General features: G+C 40.6%; 1 protein-coding gene across 1 annotated transcript in view; it reads left to right on the top strand.

The window, feature by feature from the left end:
- LOC140940421 (doublecortin domain-containing protein 1-like) overlaps positions 1-16147 on the top strand; it is a 44930-nt gene that overhangs the window by 13602 nt on the left and 15181 nt on the right. The window contains exons 15-28 of the mRNA XM_073389391.1: positions 276-608; positions 1904-2027; positions 2944-3028; positions 5583-5668; positions 6559-6608; positions 7097-7190; positions 8240-8486; positions 8847-8988; positions 10106-10303; positions 11078-11213; positions 11708-11781; positions 12780-13006; positions 13838-13908; positions 15599-15731. Of these exons, the coding sequence (XP_073245492.1) occupies positions 276-608; positions 1904-2027; positions 2944-3028; positions 5583-5668; positions 6559-6608; positions 7097-7190; positions 8240-8486; positions 8847-8988; positions 10106-10303; positions 11078-11213; positions 11708-11781; positions 12780-13006; positions 13838-13908; positions 15599-15731 (2000 nt within the window). The remainder of the gene's footprint in view (positions 1-275; positions 609-1903; positions 2028-2943; positions 3029-5582; positions 5669-6558; positions 6609-7096; positions 7191-8239; positions 8487-8846; positions 8989-10105; positions 10304-11077; positions 11214-11707; positions 11782-12779; positions 13007-13837; positions 13909-15598; positions 15732-16147) is intronic.

Raw genomic sequence — 16147 nt, 5'->3', positions numbered from 1 at the left:
TCAGTAGTTTTCATTTTGAATGCTAGGCCACACTTAAGTGATTTAATGTAAAGACTGGTTTTGTTATTGCATTTGTCCAGTACAGTATCTGGCGCCAGTTGCATAAACCGTAAATTTGCCACTTTAGAAATGAGAGGAAACTGGGCCGAGTCAACTTTCGCACAGACTTCTGGGAATGTTACGAAGGACAGGGAAAAAATATTCGGCTCCTGTTCCCTTCTCGCTTCTAAAATGGCGAACGAAACGCTAATGTCTGACATTTTCAATACTTGCAGAAATCCTAAGGATGTTAATCAACAATGGGGATTTAGTCCAACCGGCCAGATCTATTCTCTTTCAAAACCCAACCTTGTGTTGACTTACATCGAAAATCGGCTGATTGAGGACACGACGTCTGCAGAAAAGTCTTCGGAAAGGCCAAGGGAAGCAACCAGTGGATTGCAAAATTTACATTCCATGAATGATTCCCGATTGGAACCCAGTCCAGCTCTTTTAGACAAGGCCGAGGAGAACCCTGAGACTGGTCTTGCCAACTTAAAGGATGAGTACAATGGTTGTAGGTACTCAGTTGCTCTTCTGCCAAAGCGACATGCAGATGGAACTCAAAGGTAAGTTGTTAATTGCGAGAGACTAGCTGAACCTGTAATCCTAATCTCGAGGTTGCTATTACGCATGAGCGGCCCGATAACTCGAACCGTCGATTTCCCGTGGATTTCCTTCATACGTTTACTGCAATTTTACCCTCGGTAACTCGAGCCTCCCTCTAACTCGAAGTAATTTTTGTTTCCCTTCAGATCATTTCTATATATAATTTTACCCTCGGTAACTCGAATCATGTTTTTAGGACGTGACAACGGTGTACTGAAGTCCGAAACACTGAATTTAGTTCAAAACAACCGTGTCAATTCTTTGGCTTTACTTTTTGTCACTACAGTTCAAATCAGTGTCCATCCCTACATATTAATCAAGCTTTGTCGCTTAATTGCTTTTTTTCAAAATATCAATCTTTATTTCTTGCTGCCCTTGAAGTGAAGTGTGCATGATACTTGCATTTCCTCCCCATCCATTTGCTTATTTCCCTATTTCCGGTTATTTGCTTCGAACTCCCGATAACTCGAACTGTTTTTGATTTCCCCAGAGGGTTCGAGTTATCAGAAGTCAACTGTATGTAGCTAGCATTCGCGTGAGCTTCCACTTAGAGTGAATAGAATGCGTAGAGTGCCATCTGATCGCGCGCGTTTGGACCTTCTGTCACTCGTAATCTGACCTTTTATCATGTGAATCTTACTCAAAGCACCAGCTTTGGAGCAAGGGCTTGGACCTTCGATCAGAAGCCTGAAACTCGCCCGCACTCTCTAACCTTTGGTTATTACTAGTTTAGTCACAATTTCTGCCTGCTAAACGTAATCACTTAAGGCGACATCGTACTCATGGCAGACGTAACAGTTAACAAAAATAACGCTTGGAAGGCTAATAAAAAACGTTCGCTGGCGAAAAAGTTGTAGGAAACATAAGCTTTTGGCTACCACATCGCAGCCTTCAACGAATGAGTGAATCGCGCTCATTGAAGCTGTTAATATAAGTTGTGGATTACGTCTAATGACGGTAGTTAAGTATTCACATCTCCTAAGTTAAAATATCTGCTCTATGCAGAAGAGTTTGCCGAAGACAATTTCACCATGAGTGAGCAGCTGTGTTTTGGCATACTAGTTTCCTTATTAGGAACCAGTGCTGTTTTCATGATTTGATTAAAGAAGTCTTTTGCCAGCTCTCTGCCGATAGCATGCAGCTTGCCAATGGCCACCTACACTTGAACTCACCTACACTTGCACTGGGGTACTTCTTTTTCTGGCTGATGTTTAGATGTTATGAAAACTGTCAAACTATGATTTATTATTTGTAGATGGGCTGTTAAACAGGAAGACTTCCTAAATATGGGTCAGTGGAAAAATTCAACCATTTCTAACCCGGAATGGAACAAAAGGGCTTTGTCCTGGCCTGTTTATGAAGATGGCACTTGGAACTCGGTACGTCTGCAATTTTATAGTCATCAGCTCTTAAAAAAAAAGTTTAAAAACCATCGAACTTGATTACTTCTTTACATTCTTATCTCATAGAAGTGATATGAAGTTTAGCTCAATCCTATTCGGCTATTTCAGTAAACTTTAGTCCGAAAAATACTACTCAATCACTCAAGTCTGCGCAACAACATCAAAAGGTGATGTAGGTCTTGTTGAATATCGATAAACCTTTCCACGGTTCTTTTTTTTTCTACTTTTGACATGGACATGTTGGGGAAAATCTGTCTACCCTGCTGGGAAGAGCGCCTTTAAATTAGCAAGCTTGCCAGGCTTGAAAATGATTTGTTGAAAACTAACGAAGATACTGCTCCTCAAAGTCGCGAAATTGTACAGACGTTTATATGGTGGGGGCACAAACTCCCCCCACCCCCACCCCACCCTCCGCCCTAACAACCATACAAACGTGTAAATTTTCGCAAATTTGCGGGGCTATAACCTTCGCTGCCTTAAGATGATTCGCTTTCACACTTGGCGAGTTTATTAATTTTCCCATGGTGTCGTGAAATTATGTGGAAGGGTCGATTCCTCAGTTCATCGCCTCTTCCATACGGTGTTATGTACACCTTTTACTCCTGATAAAGGCCAAAGAGGAAGTTCATTAAAAAACTTTCTTTTTTTCAAAGTCCCTCAAACTAAATAGTACTATGCAAAACTTCTGCCAATTTGACAGCGCGGGAGCAACCCCCAACCCCTTACGCTAACAGTCAATAAATTCCCCGTAGTTTGTATTTCCATAAGCACGCTTGACGATCGCTAAAGAGAAAATAGAGGGTCTTTGAACAGGCTATCCAATTTGTTTATACTAAATTGTGATGGTGCTGTACATTCATTGCGACGGTGTGTTTGTCTTTGTCTCTCGAAGGACTTCACTTGGCCCATGGAGGGATTTTTGTTGCCTTATGCTCCACCGGTCAAGAAACCCTCACACAAGAAAGCAGTCACTACAGGTAATATAAATTTACTGAAGGCATGCAGGGGATAATTATTCATCCTCGGAGACCCAGGGGCGGTCAGTCGGATCGAGGAAAAATGGCGGCAGTCTGTTCTTGAAGGCTTTGGTCGCCGTTTTTCCGACGCAACTGACCGCCCTTGTGTCTCCAAGGGAGGGGCTTATTCACTGGGCACTTGGCAGAGCAGAACTTGCTCAAACGTATTAGATAATTTCAACGATTTGTTCAGTCATTTACAGGACGTTGAATCAAGAGTTTTCCAGTTTGCCGTGTGTTAAAACCTAAGGGTGCGTTTCGATTGAGAAATCTGGAATTTCACTTGGAAATCCAGCGGATTTAGAATTTTACAATCAAAAGCAAAATGCGGAAACGGATTTCAGCTTCGAGAAGTCCGCCCTCGAGATGGATTTCAAAAAAGAAATCCAAATACCGTTATGCTTACGCGTGCGAGACCGCTGCTCTTGAGAAGAGTTGAGTTTTTCAAATCTCTTTTCGGATTTCCCCCACCCACCCCCCCCCCCCCCAAAAAAAGGGATCAATTTAGGTTTGGGGGAAACTGCTCACCTACCCCTCCCCTAAGCTAACATTAACACTTACTTCTCTCTTTGGGCAAAATGATGGCTTAGGGGAGGGGTAGGTGGGCAGTTTGCCAGAAACCTTGTTAATTGATCCTAAAAAACAAACAAACAAGAAAGAAAGAAAACCCAAAGACACATTTCTCAGGGTTGAAATCCGTTTTCCTTCTTCGCGTTTTATTGCAAATCTGAATATCTAAATTTCGGATGTTTAAAAACTTGATCCAGATTTCCCAATCGAAAGGACCCCATGTCTTGCAGAATATAATTTTGTCTCGTGTACAAAAAGCTACACTTATTGTTTTGTATCATAATTTTTAAGTGTTAATTTTACTTTGGCCTTAAGTGCCATTAATTTATGCAGGCTAAATAGAGTTAACAGTTAATTTACAACTGCAGGTGAAATGGTTAACAGTGACACTTATAGACTTTATACTGTAAATTATTTATCAGCTCAAACATTTTGCATATTATCAATTAGTTTTAGAAGCAATATGTATTCCGAAATAGCACCATCATGTTTTTTTCTCCGAGGAAAATAGAAATTTGCCTTGGTTTTTGTTCCTGTTGACATTAATTGTCATTCATTCCAATGTGTTTTGCTGGTAGTTTCAAAATTTATGAATTTCTTGAAAGCTTTTAACTTTCTGAACTCACAGTAACAAACAAGGGACTACTTCTTTCAACCATCAAATGCGGCGTAAGTACGAAGTCCAAACTTGAAAGATTTCATGATCTTTTTCCATCGAATGTATTCAATATCAGGTTTATAATTTGCTTATCCTTTGTACAATGTCTTCAAACTGGCCACGCTTCTAACCCACCAAATTTTAGTTATGATGTTGTGTCTTTTCCACTTAACAACTGGCATTTACATATACAAGGCCCATTGTGTGTAGTAAAGTTTGCGTTTAGAGCTTGTAAACAAGTAGGTAAATTGCTGCATTGGCGAACAAAACGTGAGTATAGTTTTTGAGTTCCTTATTAGTTCTAAACCTTAAAGAATTTCTCCGCTGTATAAATACTTCAATGGTGTTGAAACACTCCAAACGTCTATAAAATAATTTTTATAATACTTTAAAAAGTTTTGACAGTGTAAGATACGAAATAACTAATCACTACTTTTTCATTGTCGGATTTTCTCAAGTGAAATATCCATAATTACTGTCTAGTATAAAAGTTTATAAAGTTGAATCTCTCTATAGACGGTCTATTCAGTGCCTAAAAATTTAAGCTCTAGAATGAAATTCTAGCTTTTTGTGGAGTAAGAAGTACGCTATTATGCTGAGAAATATATAAATGTTACTTCTGATGGATGATAAATTATAATAATTGGGAAACGCATGAACCACATTCATGTGACCTCTTATCTTATGTGACCCACGGCCAATTTCACTGTTTTATTCTTCGGAATTGATACATGTGCATGGTGATTTTCAAGTGCAGTCTATGGGTCGTCGTACTCACTGTATAGGGTACTTGTGCAACCATGACCAATGAATTTGCCAATACTTCTCACAGGCGTCGAAGAAAGACGTCTCAACTATCTTTAGTTAACACTGAGCTGCTTTGTAAAAAGGCTATGCTTTAATATTTATTTTAACTTAGCAATATGACTCTACTTTAATTGTAACTTTTAATTTTCTTTTTTTTTCGTTCTTAGTTGCGTATTATTCAACTGTTTTTAATCCGATAATTTATGATTGTTACTTTTGATATGTATTTTTATCATATGAATGAACATTATTATTATTATTAATTATTGTTAATTATTATTATAATTATTATAAGTTCAATCAAACTGTCATAAGTGGGTGAGTCTTGCTGGAGCCAGATTTGTGGGAACCCTATTCAAGCTCAAAAATAGGAGGGAAAATTCCTCATTATTTGTGTATGCCCTTCAAAGGAGAATTGTGTCGGATGAGATGTTGTTTTGTACATGGAAGCTGTTTGACATTGTCTTTGTTTCATTTCAGCCGCCCCTGCAAGGCTACGGGTGCTTAAAAATGGTGAATCGGACGAGAGCAGAGCGGTTACCGTTGTGGGACCTGACTTGACTAATGTGAGTAGCAATTGCCTGTTGGTTATGTTGAAATTGCGCGTGAGACTTGTTCGGTGTTGTGTTGAATTGAACTATAGGACTGTTTTGAGGACTCCACCGCTTCTTTTATTGGCTATTATAGTCAAGCCAGGTCAAGCGTACCCCCCAAGATTCCGCATTAATGAATCTGTTATGTGAAAAATGAATCCCTTAGTCGTTGCCGCAACCAGTATTAAATTCAAATTTACATTCCTGCATGCGTAATTAGCCGTGAATTTTTACGATAACTTCTTTGTATTCGGTAAGATTGAAAATTCTTTGAATGGATAGACATGTTTGAAGACATTGACATCAAATTCAAGAAAATTAACGTGGTAGAAATTTCATGACTACCTTGCGTGCGAATTCACTGCTTATTACGCGTACAGCAATGCCCTGATGAATCTAAAATCTACAACTACCAAAAAATGGTTTTCGCGTCTGATCTGCATTGACACTGACTTTTTCGCCTCCTAAAACGGCCATACAGACCTCCCACTCATATTTTATCTATTAGTTGATTGTGTATCTGTAGCCTGAGAAAACAGCCGAGATTCGGCGACGCTACCACCACTGGTTTCCCCATCAAATGACGTCTGAGAAACGAGCGCAGAAATTCCATACTGATGACGCGTTACTACCCAGATCTGGGTAGTGCTTCTGATTGGTTGAAATAAATTTCCCACGCGGCACGACCAATCAGAAGCTCTACTCAGATCTGGCTAGTGACGCGTCATCAGTATGGATTTTCTGCGCTCGTTTCTCAGACGTCATTTGGCAGGGAAACCAGTGGTAGTCTCAGGTTTGTATCTGTGTGGAAGGCTCCTTTTGCTAAATTGCTTATCTGTTTTCTTTTTTTTTTCTTTTGTAAGATGCTTCATGATGTCAGTGGATCTAAACGTCCTTCTACAAAACACAAAAGGTAACTACAGTCAACTCTGTCGTAAGTGACCACCCTTGGTGCATGACAAAGGGGTCGCTTACGGGAGGTGGTCGCTTAAAAGCAGTGGTGGCTATGAGGCAGTTGACTGTATCCCCTTTTCTCTGCCGTTGACTGTGATTGAAGCTGGAGTTGGAATCTGATTTGGCAGAGTTGGATGTATCTGTGTGATATATATCTAGCCAATTTTTTGAAAAGCAACCTGACGAAATTTTTCAGTCATTTGAGTGAAAAAGGGTCAAACGGCAGAGTTTTTTTCGTGCCCGAGAAGCTCGAAAATCACACCAACGAAGGAAAAGGAAAGGAGAAAACGAAAAATCGAGGAGGAAGAAAGGAGGAGAGGCGAAAAAAGCAATGGTTGCACTCTTACTTTTTACAATGGCTACTTTGGAGATTTTTGACCGAAAAAAACTGTTTGTTTACTTTTCCCAGTATAATACTTGCTTTTTTTAACAATTTTTTTTTGTCAGGAGATCTACTGTTGAGAAACATGTTGAACAGGCCGGCGAGGATGAAGCTAGCTCCTGCCATCCCCTTGACCTTAAAAAACTCGAGCTTGACCTGGTAAGACTGCAGGAAATAGCAAAATAACTATGTACACCTCTTATCGCAAACAGTCAGTTGTTCTTGCAAAAAAGGTCATGGAAAGGTCAGTGTAACCATTTCTCTCTCAGGCCTAGGTCTGACGTCGAACTTTTCATGAGACGAACCAAACTCTAATTTGGATCGACCTAAAGTAAGTTAATTGTCTGTTGGGTCCGACGAACCAAATCAAATCAGTAATAACTTTTCTCCCCAAAGAGGTTAAAGATACATTATCATACAAATTTTTAATTTATTGGTTTCGTAGTCTGCTATGTAGCAGACTAACTTATCCTTTGATAAAACACATGTTGGAAAAACCGTGATTTTAAATATTCTTTACTTGTCATTGCCAAGAATCCAGAGGTAGTTTTTTTCTGTGGGAGTCCGCTACCTTTTTTCGGTATGTGCAAATGTGATTGTATCGCATCGTATCCCGTGTTTTCTAATTACGCTCATTTCCTCAAATAAGCGCCCATCCCCTGGGCCACAACATCAAATAAGTGCCTCCCCCCTTTCCCTTACTTTCCAAAACAGTAAGGCTACAAGGAAAGCCAGTTTCTATTGCCACTGTATATGACGATATTTGATGAGATAAGCTATATTTTATGACCTTGCATATCGATACATCTTTATTCAAAGTGTAAATTGGGACTACGGTATGCTTCATTACAACAGCTGCTCTAACAAAAGAAAAATATTAATATTGACGTTACTTTTGTGTAGATTTTTTTTCATAACGATTTAGCCAAAATAAAGTTACAGTCGTTGAAATGAATAATTAATACGCTCCCCTTTGATTAAGCGCCTATCCTTTTAGCCGAAATTTGAAATACGCGCCCGTTTTGGAGGAAATCCCGTACAGTCGAGGCTCTCCTGGCGACCACTCTCGTAAGCGACCAGCTGAAGTGAAGACCACTTTTTCGAATTTCCGAGGAGGTCAGGTCGCTAACGAGAACTTCGACTGTATTTGGTTTTCAATCTGTTTTTCCGTCGTCAATTCATATTCCAACTGGCATAATTTCCACCAGTTTTTGGACAGATGCACCGACGCTGTAGGCTTGCCATTCGCTGCAAGACGACTGTACACCAAGGATGGAAAAGAAGTGCGCAGACTTTCTGATCTTCAAAGAGACGAGCTTGTGTATGTTACATGCGGGGAGCCCTGGAGTGATCCACAGCTGTCCTACTCTGAACAGCAGAGACGAACGGTGCTGGCAAACTTAGCATCTGATATCTCTCACATCAGACAATATTGTGCCTTGAGGGATCCAGCAGGTAGGGCCTCCTCTCCAGAACGGCGACTTTCTTTGCCCTGGCGGACAGTCCATACATTGACTGTTGTTTTAACCTCTTTACTATGTCCACTTAGGTTTGAATCAGCAGCATTTTTACCCTTTCAGCCACAATATTAGAACACAAATTCTCCCAATGGATCTCCATACGTTTCCTTGCATAATTAGCTGGGAGAATTTGATAAAGGATCCAAGCATTTTCCCTGTGGTGATCATTTTATCAATTCTTATAACCTTTTCTCTTGATTGTGTATCAAAATCGTTAGGAGAAAATGGATGTTTGTCACTCCTGGGACTCAAAGGGTTTATACTATTCACTCTTCGCATTCTCTGTTTTTGCTAGACTTAGTTCTTCAAGTTGATGGAGCGGCTACCACTGGGTCACCGTTATGTGTTGCTAAATGTGCACTGAGTTCGGAGGAGCGAGAAAAGCTGGCAACTGGTCGTAGTGATGAGGAGTCACCAGGCTTGAGACGTGAGGAGAGGTATTACCGTAAATCATCTATTAGGCCCCTCGGGGGGCTTACTTATTTCAGGCCCATTTCAGGGGGAGGCTTAATAGAGACGGGGGGCTTATTTGAGAGGGGGGACTTATTCATTTTATCCCTTTTTACCCCCTTACCCCTTAGTCCATCGCGGTAAAATTGACAGTCGTGTTGTTAAGTTAAGAAGGGCACTGTCAATTAATCAGTGATACTCTAAAGCTAGTGAGCTACCGTAAATCCTCTATTAACCCCCGAGGGGAGGGTTATATATTTCAAACACATTTGAAGCGGGAGGCTTATTTAATTTAGAAAAGACGATGGTATCAGTTCCCCATAAAGAGTTGGAAAACAAAGTGGAAAAGCACAAGTACAAGACGGTTGGAGGTCATGCAGCCGAGGATCACAATCTAATCCGAACTTCCAGTTGGTAAATCAGTCCACACGAAGTTTTACAGTCGTGATTGATAAATACAGTCTATCATATGTTAGTGAAGAATGATCAAGGGGCGGGAGCTTAATAGAGAGGTGGGGGTATTAACTTTCTTCCCCTGAAAATGTGGGGCTTAATATAGGATTTACGGTAACTAAATTTAGAGTCACGTTTACGCTTAACGGTTATGGTAATGTGGCGGATAAGAAGACAACAGTACGTGCCCTCTGCCTTACGTTATACATGAACAGTAAGGCACTGGCTGATGATATTAGTCCATTAATGAGCTTTGTAATTAGCAATTATTGAATGAGGCTGAGTATCATTTGAAGAATATTTTATTCAGGAGATCGAGAAGGGTACTATCCGCCGAAGCCGATCAGGCCGAGGCGAATAACACCCTCCGAGATCAGTAAACGTGATCAGATTATAAACTTCATCATCATCTTCATCGTCATCATCGTCATTGTCATCGTCATCGTCATCGTCATCATCAATATCATCATCATCACCATTATTATCATCATCATCATCATCATCATCATTATCATCAACATCATCATCATCATCATGACCGTCATCATCTCAAACACCATCGCTATCGTTATCATCGTCATTGTCATCATATGTTTACATTTTTCAAATTCGATAAATTCATAAGTGAATTTTTTTTATCTGTTCTTTTAGCCAAGAGGATATTTACAGTCATGCTCTAAGCGCTCACGAGCGTTCTCATATCCGTGCTGAGCAGCGTCTTAAGACGTTGCAGTGGCCTTGGGAGAATGAAAAGACACTCAAGGACGACCCGTCTGTGGATGACAAAGAAGACAATGATTTCCTTGATGAGGTGATGTTCTCTGATCGACAGCTGCAGCGGAAATTTAGGTACTGAATTTAATGTCTCTCAGTAGCATTAATTGACGGATCGTTCAGCAGCACTTCAGAATGTCATCCACAGCCACTAAAGTCAAAACCAGCCACAGCAAAATAGACAGTACCATAGTAAATGTACTACTCGGTGGCTTTCATTTGTATGTTCATACTTAAAGACTTTATCCAGATTCGCAAAAGTTAAAACAACCTTGTGCAGCTTAATAAGGAGTACCACAGGAAAATAATGGTCAGCAGCTTTTATTTGACTGGTCACACGTTAGGATTTTTAATTCACCCAGAGAATCAACAGTTAGAACCACCTCGCACAACACCTTTCATTTGAACGGTCACACTTTGGATTTCATCCACAGACTCAAAAGTAAGAACCACCTTGCACACGTTCATAAACAGTACCACAGGAGAGTACTGGTCAGTGGCTTTCACCTTGAATCGTCACACTTGAGGATTCCGTTCTCAGACTCAAAATTTAGAACCACCTTGTACAACATCACAAACAGCTCTACCGGAAAGTACTGTTCAGTAGCTGTCATTTGAAGGGTCACACTTGAATTCGGTTAAGGGACTCAAGACTTTGTTTGAACCACCACCAGCTTAATATACAGCAGTACAACAGGAAAGTGCTATAATATTAAATAGGAAATAGAGCCTCATTTTAGATTACGTTCTAGCAAATATTGTCAGAATTTAGGCCGTTTTAGAGTCTTTACTGCAGCCATGACTGTGATTATTTATTAAAAGCCCTTGTGTGCTTGCTCTTCTTATTAGACGGCAGGTTCTAAAAACTCAAGATGCAAAGCCGGCTGATCCTTGCCAGAGACAAAGATGGTCGTTGAATAATGATGGTTTTATCTGCCTTAAGGGAACACCGTTGGTATTAGGACTTACTGAATCCTCTAATGAGGTAAAGGACCTCGACATTTTCGGTTTCTTTATGTACAGACTAATCTCCTACGCAGCCGTTTTGGTCTCGTCTGCGTGGGAGATTGTATACATACGCGCGGGTTGGCGGGCACTTCCTTATTATTGCCTATACAAAGACTGTCGCTGGAGACAGTGTAAGATTTTTTGGCCTCCCCTTCCTGAACAAGGAATATAAATGTACGCTTCCACTATACAGGTTCTTGATTTTTTTGTAATTGCATATTTGTCATTAAAATAGAATTTCTTTTGTTATTGTCCCATTTGACGTGAAGGTACCGATAAAATGCCACGACATCACTTCCTAGCACACATTGAATTATATCCTTTCGTCTAAAGAACGACGACCTAATGTGGTAATGACATTGTACACTCTATTTCCCATAGATTCTGTTCGATCCGTTTAGTCAGAATTATTCTTCATGCTTTCCCGATGCGCCTTGTGCAGTAATTTTTATGATGGCTGTTGTTTTTCAGGGAAAATCTGAAGTTATTCTTTGTAAGAAAAAGCTCGAGGATTTTACGCAGAGATGGGTTGTGGCGGAAGATGGGTGAGATTCACATTCAAGTATTTGTTTTCTTTCATATATTTATTGATATTATAGTCTAGACCTTTTTCAGGAAGCAGTTTCCTTGTACCGCCTGTAACGTTATCTAAGTTGAAAGATGATTTAATTGGCCATATTGTTATGCCAGATTGTGTTGAATGGTTAGAGTTGCCATTAACATACTACAATTATTGGGATAGACAAATTAAAGTTACTTTAAATTGCATTGCCAAATCATGCTCTTCGCAAAATGGCCAATTAAGTATATCTGACTTCTTTACCAACCATTCTTGGTTTTTCCGTGAACATTAGTGAGTTTACTCAACAGGACGGCAGAAAGAAGAGGACGGCAAAACGCTTGTGTGTGACAAAGGTCACAGGGCTACGGCGTCTTTTGTCGTGATCTTCACTAAACCTTAAAGTTTTCTGGTCTTCTACAGAAAGTCCTCTTTAAAGGAGGGTGAAGTTTGGCGGAAAGTTTTTTTCAAGCAAAATTATTGTCACGCTTGTCACACAAAGTTTGTCGTCTTCTTTGCCAAGACAAGACAAGACATTTATCATGATAGTATTGCTTACAATTTCTTGGCACGCAGTTAGCAAAAACGCTAGTCGTGGCGTGGCAAATTAATTCTATTACAATCAGATATCACGTGATAATAAGTAAAAAGCAAAGAGAAGAGAAAAGAAAAGAAAGAATATTTGAAAATAACATCCTTGTCTGTCACTTTGCTTTAAAGGTTTTAGGTAATAGAATTTAACAGAGGTTCAAACTAAACTAGAGCACAAAATAGCGCGACCTCGCTCAAAGGCCATGCGCTGACTGGCCACTCCCATCGTGACATGCCACTCCAGTCGTGCTGCGTAAGTTCACTGTTACTGAGGTATGGATGAAGTCCTGTGTCATATAAGTTACCGGCCTACGGCGATGTAAACGGCATTACGTGTAACAAAAGACCAAATATGATCGTGGCTAACCGCCATGTTGTTACGCTTTACTGCAGCTTTATATATCAGCGTTCCAATCAGCAGCTTGTTTTAACAGTTACCACACCTCCCCTGGGGAGCGATCCGTTCAACCATGACTACACCCCCGCACAAGGCTTTGAAGGCGCAGCCGTGATTGTAGCCCATCGCAAGAGTTGCGCAAATGGAAATGCAAATCAGTTGTGGCGGTTTGATCCTATCACTGGCTTTATTGAGGCCACGGCTGCAGACACAACGAACAAAGGTATTCTGTGTACTCTCATTTCTCTCTCATTCCTTGTAGTCACCTTACTAACACGTGTACCTTTCTCATACCGACTGTCGGGACGGATAGCAGTTAACTCCCTGATATGTCTGGCAGTTTTTCAATGGGGAAGGAGAAGGAAGAATTCAGGCGCTCGAGAACACAATGGGAAGAGGGAGCTCTTCCTTCCACGTGCGTCACAGAATCTCGCTATTTCGGACAGGAGTTGTATGATGTAATTAGAACCTACAACTGACATTCCGATTGTCGTCAGTTTGATTTACCCTGTTCGATTTTGTCTTAGATTATCAAAGGCTCGTCGTATTCGTCAAAGTTTTACTGTATAAATAGTTCTTTATAATTAAGATTTAATTGTTGCTTATCCACCGAACTTGGTGTAGATTTAATTATTTGTTAACACCCACCGGAAATATTTTTAAGGAAATTCTTTTTACGCCCCGCTATTACGGACTCTCGCAGTTAACGACACGAATTTGCGGTCCTAAGGCTTTCCGCAATTACGGGGATTGAGTGTACTATAATTCAAGTTATCTCTCGATTGTTCTTTTTAAGTAACAGCTTCAGTTCCAGCTTAACCTGTCCTTAGTTGCTTTGTTCGATGGATATTAATCGAGATATAAGGAATTGTCGTCGTAGCACAAAGTAGAGGATGAGTTACAAACGGTTGAAGAAGAGCTCGCGTTGGCATGTCCGTCTGCCATCATTGGCGTCCACCGACTTCTGGGGTAACCGCACCTGGTGTCTCCTTCCATCCATACAAGTTTCCTTAGTTCTTATATTTTCTGTTCCTTGCTTTATTGATAATTTCAGAAATCAGTGCTGCCAACAAAGCTAATGTGTGTACATTTGCTGTTCTCGGACCTCAACAAGTTCCTCAACCAGTACGTAACTGCTGATAAATAGTTTCATTGACATTAGGGAGCTTATTATATGAACAGTTCTACGAGTTATGGATAAGTAAACATAACAGTCCGACTGATTATCTGACTTACTAATTTATTGCTATAGACTCATCTGCTTTCCCTGTTGCCGAGAAGTAGGGAAAGGCTGATTGTTGTCTGCGCTAGTGTAATTTGAAATTAACTGTCTTGTTTAACTTGTCAAAATGACGTTTTTGTCATAACGACGGTGGGCGTAAAAGGACAACACGTTCTTTTGCGCCCATTCTGCTCAGGTTTTTTTGTAATTGATAAGGCCCCCGAGTAATTCAAAAGCTGGATAGCGCTATCCACCGGATAAATCTCTATCCAGTGGATGAGAATTAGGGAAACCAGTTACACTATACACTGGTTAGAGATTTATTCAGTGGATAGTGTTATCCATCTTTTGAACATCTGGGCCCATTTGTTCGAAAAGTGGATTACGTTATGTACTAGATAAATCTCTATCCAGTGGATAGCGCAGTTGATTTCTCTAATACTTATCCGCTAGATAGTCATTTATCCGGTGGATAGCGCTATTCAACGTTTGAAAAACCAAGGCCAGGGGCCAGATCGTCATAACTCAGCCGAACTGGTACTTAGAAACCACATCGATAGGGCAGTGGTGTCCACCCTCGGAGACCCAGGGGTGGTTAGTTGGGTCAGGAAGAGCGTAAGCCTGTAACAATACATCGAACTATCGATTAATCGCGATATTAACGCTGCGATAGCGATCAATCGATAGTAAAAATGAAACATCGATAACAATCGCTACAGTGTAGCGAACTATCGATAGTTTCGTTAGTTTCTATATTATATACTAAAGATATCCTTTTTTTACCCATTTTGGATTCTCAAGGTCACAATAACAGTAAAAAAGAAACTAAAAACAATCTACCGTCCTACTGCACCTACATCTAGAATGTTTTAGCGTCTTGATTCTATCTGTGTGAAACAGTATGAAATTTGCTGCATGCATAATAAATGTATGAGTTTTACCGAAATTTTACCAATTATGGAATTTCTTCGGTTTTGGGGGCTCATTTTCACTGAAAGCTATCCTGCACAAGCCAAACATGTACGGCCAACAGTCGAGTTTGCAGGTAAACTCCTTCGCATAAGAAGATCAAGAAAGCGGCGCGATAGATGCTAACCACTGATTGGGCACAAATACCGTGCGAGCATAGGTTCTCTTTTGCATGGCTTTTACTCACGGGGCGTAAACAAACCAACTATGCGACGACAAGCCACGCGAATGACTTCGAAGACGCTAAAAGCCATACAAGAGAAAAACCTTTGCTCGCAAGGTAGGGCACAAAAAATCACCAACAAACATTCGAATGAGTCGTGGAACTGGTTTATTAAGAGTAGCACTCCAGAGGCCCCCTCGCCCGTTCTTGAAAACTTTGGGCGCCGTTATTCCTGACCTAACTGACCGCCCCTGGGTCTCCGAGGATGTGGTAGCCTTATTCGGAGACCGAATATTTTCTCTTCCCTCATGTGCACCCGTTGTGAGCCGTTGCCACTTTAAAGGCATTTTTAGGCATTCCTTTTTGCCAATTAGTGTTTAAAAGTATTATTTTAGTGGGTAAAAGCGCATATACCCCTCCAGTGATCAGTGGGAAGTGAATTACCTTTAACGCCTTTTTAGGGCTACGTATACATGGCGGGAACAACTAAGGAGACGTACCTTTGTGAAGCTTGTGGGAAATCTTCCAGAGGACGACACAAACTGCAGCGTCTCCATCAGTACCATTCTGGCTTTGCTTGTGCACTAGGAACAGGTAACTACTTTACGGCTATAACAGGTTACAGAGATCAGTTTAAAAATCAACGATATTCAGACTTCAAGATATCAAGCCAGTTTTAATTGAGTTAATGTAGGAAAGCCGATCGGCATCACAATATATTGTACCAAGATACGCCCACTTCTCGAATATGCGTCCCCATTGTGGGGCGGTTTGCCGAAGTACCTTGTAGAAGAGTTGCAGTCTATACAAAACAGGTGCCTAGATATCATCGGAATACCAAGAACATCCCTTGCAACGTTAGAGGACAGATGCAAAGAAGCGACAAAGCGTGAATTAGAGAGAATTGTGAATGATATTAGCCACCCAAAACAAATAGTTCTCGCAAAGCAAATACGAAGCAACGGCTACAACTTAAGGTCTCAACCATGTTCAGTAGCAATACAAAGTCA

The sequence above is a fragment of the Porites lutea genome, chromosome 6 (assembly GCF_958299795.1).
Source record: "Porites lutea chromosome 6, jaPorLute2.1, whole genome shotgun sequence".
Lineage (NCBI taxonomy): Eukaryota > Metazoa > Cnidaria > Anthozoa > Scleractinia > Poritidae > Porites > Porites lutea.
This window is presented reverse-complemented; position numbering and strand designations above follow the sequence as displayed.